This window comes from Culex pipiens, chromosome 3 (genome assembly GCF_016801865.2).
Source record: "Culex pipiens pallens isolate TS chromosome 3, TS_CPP_V2, whole genome shotgun sequence".
NCBI lineage: Eukaryota > Metazoa > Arthropoda > Insecta > Diptera > Culicidae > Culex > Culex pipiens.
In genome coordinates this window covers 83,814,857-83,820,856 of record NC_068939.1, presented here as the reverse complement: position 1 = coordinate 83,820,856, position 6,000 = coordinate 83,814,857, and the positions used below count along the sequence as shown (strand labels likewise).

General features: G+C 41.8%; 1 protein-coding gene across 1 annotated transcript; it reads left to right on the top strand.

Moving 5' to 3' along the window:
- Nucleotides 1-1,595: 1,595 nt before the first annotated feature.
- On the top strand, nucleotides 1,596-4,544 carry LOC120431874 (transient receptor potential cation channel subfamily A member 1-like). Its single transcript, XM_039597005.2, has 2 exons — nucleotides 1,596-3,242; nucleotides 3,295-4,544. The coding sequence occupies exons 1-2, from the start codon at nucleotides 1,805-1,807 to the stop codon at nucleotides 4,542-4,544; spliced, it is 2,688 nt and encodes an 895-aa protein (XP_039452939.1). The 5' UTR covers nucleotides 1,596-1,804.
- The last annotated feature ends 1,456 nt before the right edge of the window (nucleotides 4,545-6,000 follow it).

The window sequence follows — 6,000 nt, the reverse complement described above, 5'->3', positions numbered from 1 at the left end:
TGCAATTCCAAAAAACACACATTGAGTGAAATTTTATGTCAAATTTTCATGTATTTTGTCAATAAATCGTTTAAATCAAAAAAATGTTGAAAAGTGTTACTTTTCGAAACAAGTGCTGAAAAGTTCAACTTTTCAGCACCCATTTCAGTGCTGAAAAGTAGAACTTTTCAGCATTTATTTTGAAAAGTGTTGCTATTCGATTCTGTTATTTTTGGTACAGAAAAGTAGGCTATTTCGTCGTTCAAGAATGACAGGAAAAGTAAGTAGTTTCACGACGGAATTGCAAAAATGTAATTTTTAGTCATAATTTACTTTTACACCCCAAAATCAAACATTTATGAATAACTTTGCAAGGGAGCGTCCATAACCAAAGCCACTATTATGGCAGACGTGTATCCAGTAGACACACCTTTTCCCAAAATATGAGCCTGGTTGGTTGAAACTACGACTTGTGAGAGCCATTTTATCATTGTTCCCCGTGTATCATTGATGACTACTCTACCCTACATGCAAGTTGCGTAATAATCTCCTTCTCACATAACGTGGTCTTGAACACTTTTCAAATGATTTTCAATGTTACAAAATGAAACTCGTGTGAATTTGTCTCAACCCATTGATAACAATATTTGCAGATTTTTAAAATCATGACATACATTTGGAAAGAGCTTAAATTGAATAATTTGACCATCCCAAAAATTATTCAAGTGGTTGATAAATTTTAACCAAGTTAAACTATTTTAAACAAAAGAATCAATGTAGTAGTTTTTGAAATAAAATCGATTGAAAATTGAGGGCCACTTTCATTTTTCAGCAACCAAAGGTCAGATCAACAACTGCAAAAAAAATGTAGGGAATTTTTTCAGCTTTTCGGGTATAGTTTTGCAAAGATAGACAAATAAGGACACTTAAAAAAATATTTAAAAAAATACAATTTTGATGATAGTTTTAACCTATCAAATGGCTTTCATTTAAAAACGATGCATTTTATCAATCGGTGAACCTCGTTGGAAAAATGTTCGACTTGTGCTGAAAATCTTTTTTTGTAACATGTTGCATCCCTACCAAAAATAACAGAATGGAAAAATAATACCTTTCAATACCAGTGCTGAAAAGTCAGCACTGAAATGGGTGCTGCAAAGTTGAACTTTCCTACACTTGTATCGAAAAGTAACATTTTTCATTTTTTTTTGTTTCAAACGGTGAATTTACTTAGCACATGGATGATTGACATAAAATTTCATTGCTAATTTAATTTTAATTGGACTTTTCCGGTGAAAACTGACACAATAAGCGTTTTTCAAAATTGCAAAAAATAATGTAAGCAAATTGTTGCAAAACAAATTTAAAAAAAAAATCAAAAAAATATTTATAAACATTTTTTTTAAACAGTTGTGCCTCAAATTTTAATTTGTTGGAAAGAAACGTCTGCATAGATTTTTTTTAAATAAATCATTTCCTCAAAGAGAAACATTTATTTTAAACCAAACTCATTATTAAGAATTCACAACTACAAATGTAGCTTTATTCTATGCTTACATTACATACTCCAACATTCCATGTACAAAGTCAAAGTTGAGCATTTGTTTTGCGTAAGCAGTTGATGTTTTCATCACCCAAATCAATGAGTCACAGCTTGACCAAAATATCACGAAATATCATGTCGAATTATCTTATCTCGTTTTCTGACGAGCCCTGTATCGCAAAAACCACCAGTACCGCCACCTTCATCAAAATCCGGATAAAAAATCACCAAACGTAACAGTGTTCAAGCAATCTCTGAAAAGTTCAGACCACAGACCGTACGATGCATCGAAAGCGGTACTTTCCGGCGGATTTGGAACCGTATCCTTTGCACTATGCTGCCCTGCGAGGCTATACGAACAAAGTGCGGGAACTGTTGGCTGACGCCGGAACCAACCCGTACGAACCGATCCAGGACGGAGAGACTGCACTGCACGTTGCGTTGACTGAAAATCAACTCGAAGTAGCGGATGTCTTGATCGAGAAGTTCCGGGCGGATTTCGAAACGGTTGGAGATTATTTAGTGAAGAAGCTCGAGTGCGATCCGGATGATCGATTTTGGTTACGACGGAGTATTTTGGTGGCCACGACGAAGGAACAGTGTGAAAAGGTGAAACAGCTGGAGGATCCTGTTGGATGTGCAAAGGATGGGATTTTGGTTTTGCTGAGATATCCAGTTGGAGGAGAGCACGCAGCCAGTTTGAAGTCCAATAGGAATACTCGTATGGAGTTGATAAATCTTGGGAAGACTCTGATCCCAAATGGTTTGCTGTCGTGGAATGATTCGGGTCCAGCGGGATGTTGTGATTCTCTGTTGAATTTGGCGGCATATCATGGACACGTGAAGCAGCTGGAGATCTTGGAGAGCTACGGAGCAGATCTTTCCGTCCGGGGGACGAAGAAGCAGATTCCATTTCATGCGGCTTGCGATGCTTCCCAGCATGAAGTTATTGAAGTTCTGCTTACGAAATACCTCAAGATGTTCGATCCGCTGACCTTGGATTGCGACTGCTTCAACGGATTGTACTACATTTTGTACCGAAAGAACAAGAAGAGCTTTGAACTGGCACTGAACACCATGATTGAGTATGAAGTGAGCCGTTCAGGTGAATCAGAATCAAAAGCGTTCAATAAAATATTGAACGTGGAGAACGACAACTGGTCACACTTCTCTGTGTGGAGCCAGCTGGATTGCGAGTTTTGGAACCCGATCCTGGAACAAGTCTGCGAAAAATATGAATATGATCTTACGTATCAGTGGAAGGATTCCACGGCATTACTGGATATGATACAGTACAAGAAAGTGGCGCGATACTATCAGGCACAGATTCGTCGTAATCCTGAACTAGTGAAGGTTTCGAGCAACGGTTCCACTGCCTTGCATCAGCTAATCAGCTCAAACGAACTGGTTCTGGTAAAAGATCTTTACAGCCGTATGAAGCAGCGAATGAAAGCTATATTTGAATGTGATGCAGCATTTGATTCGTTCAACACTATGATGCATTGGAGCTACAACGAAATGATGAGCTTTGTTTTGGAACACCATGCAAATTTTCTGCACGATAGTTTGACAAAATTTCACGAGAAAGTGATTCAGGATTTTTCATGTCCAAATTTTAATGAAGTGTTCGAAATATTGATCAAGTACATCCCCGATATTGAACCACTCATTAAAGAAAGGCGTGATTACTTGAACACCTACTCAATTTCAACTCAAAACGGTGAGTTTAAGATTCAAAACAAAGAATCAGTCTTATCTAATTGTCATTTCAGATTCCTGTGAAACGTACAACAAATTGCGCGATGATTTCTCGTCAGCACTAGAAGAAATCCAACAGTCCGGCAAGTCTTTGGATGACTACAACAGCCAAGTTTGTTGCTTTCTGCATCAGGCCATTATCGAGGATCGGCTACAGCTTGTAGAAAACCTTTTAAACGCAAACGTAGACTTTGATTTCCTGAACAACGACGAACGCCATGCCATTCACTTTGTGCAGTCCGTAGAAATGCTCCAACTGCTCGTGCGGAAGCATCCCGATGGAAACGGACTTGTCAATCGGAAAGACCGCAACGGAGCCACCCTGTTACATGCAATATGTCCTACCTCAATAGCTTGCAAAGAGAAAATTATCCTTGAGCTGCTCAAACTTGGTGCCAAAGTAGACGAATGCACAGACGACCAGTCGACGGCTTTGTTCTACGTTTACGAAGAAGTGTTGTTCGATTTCCTTACGAAAGGCGTCCAAGAGCATGGTTTCACTGGAATCAGCGTAAACCACAGAGATTTCGAAGGTAACACGGCACTACATCGTTGCTTGCGACATCTCAATTCTTACATGGCTCGGATCATGCTGCTTAGGGCGGATAGCTTTGTAAGCTTCAACGAAAAGGGAGAATCGCTGCTGGCATGTCTGACTCGAGTGGATCTTTCCATATTCGACCTCTACTTCAAGCCTGTACTGGTGGAACAAGAGGAAAAGACCAGGTTGATGTTTGAGGCGGAACTTGAGAAGTCCAAAGAGCGGGCATCGCAAATATTCGTGGAAGCTTGTGTATTTTTAAACTTATTCATTGTTGAAAGAATGCTGGCAATGGAACTGGACTTCAACGCGCAAGGTTACAACGGGAAAACGGGTCTGTTGGCGTTGATGGAGGCTTACGAGAACTTCCCCGTAAAGCTTGTGCTTCACTTGCTGGACAAACCAGTTGACGTGAGCATTCGGGATATCGATGGAAGAAACGCTTTGCTGATGCTGGTGTTCAAATTTCCTACGCTGAAACCACAAGGCGCGGATGTAGAGTTGGCGAGAAAGATCATTGAGCTAGGAGTGGACATCGATCAGGTGGACAACGAAGGCAATACGGCGTTGCACTATGCTTGCAAGATTGCAGACTTTGCTGTGATCGAAGCGCTTGTGGAGAAGGGGGCGGACTTTCGAATTCAAAATAAGCGAGGGCTATTATGCTATCAAATGGCATCTTGGGGCGTTGAACAAATTTTGGCTACACTGTTTTCAACATGAATAATTTATTTACAAAACAAATGAATAAATGCAACATTACATAAATTGTTGATTAAAATTCCAATCTTCCTGCATCATTTCCAATTCCCGTTCGGCGACTTTATTCTCCAATTCTGTCACCCTCGATTCCATTTCCGGCAGGTGTTCGACCCAGATGTGCAGTGGTTCGTCAAACAACTTCTCTGGTAGTAGATCTTCCTCGAAAAAGCTGTCCATTACCATGTCAGCAATGCTCCGTATGTACTCAAGGTGATGTTCGAACAAAAATCGTAAAACGTCGTTATTTTCATGGCTCAGGACACTTGCCACCGTAATTACAGCCCCTTTCTCGTTCTCGAACAGGATTCGACATTGTTCGTCCCGTGATCCGTACAGTTCCCTCAGAAATGTCAGCTCGTTAGACCACATTAGACAGTGCACAACATTGCATCCCTCTTGGTCCGTAAGCTCAAGTAGTTCGGGCTTTTTCCGAATTTCCGACTGATAAAAATTGCGCGCTGCGTGTCTTGTGATCATATCCATCAACATTATGGTGTAGCCAGCTCGAAAGCTCACATCGTACTCGAACCTTTCCAGGTACGGCACCAAATCGGAAGTCTTTAGATGATCGCCTACCATTGACCAAATTGATACCTCCGGCCAGGAAGGGTTATCGTATCGAAAACATTTGTTGAATGCCTCACTATCCGACTCGTGGTAGTTGCATTTACGATAAGCGATGACCTTGTTCAGAACGTAGCCGAAGGACTCTGCATCACCGTGTTGTAAAACAAAAGCCAAAGCCGACTCTCCAACCCGGTTGGTTGCCGTTGGATCAAGCTGATCACCGTAATCTTCGAAAAATAGCTTAATCATGGTCATGTTATTCTTTTTACAAGCCTCCATCAACGGAGTGTTCATAGCACTACCACGCTGAGCTGGATCAGCTCCGCTTGCGATCAATCTCCGCACCAGCTGGACATCTCCACAACTCACTGCAAGCTTAAGTAGCGTCCAACATTTCCCGTTAACTTCACTAGATCCCCAGGTTAGAAACCCGTTAGGACTCAAGTAACCCAACAAGTTATCCACCGACTTCCTGTTGATATCCCCAACTCGAAGTACTACAACTCGAGGAGTTTCTCCAACGATCTTCAACAGAATCATCCTGACTTCAAATTCCTCAAGCTTAGCCAACCCATCACAATCTCCCAGCCCAACCGCCCGCTCACACTGCTCTACCGTAGTCGCTACCGCGATCCTCTCCTTCAACCAGAACCGGTCCTTTCCACTCCAGCCGTACTTCTCCCTCAAACTCCTCTCAACGACCCCGTAATCCCGCTCGTAAACCCCCACCAAGGCGTCGTAAATGTCGCGCTGTCCATTTGCGATGGCCACGTGAAGTGCGGTTTCACCGTCCCGAGCCGTCCGGTACACGTTGACGCCCTTGGCCAGCAGTTCGTAAACCGTTTCGACG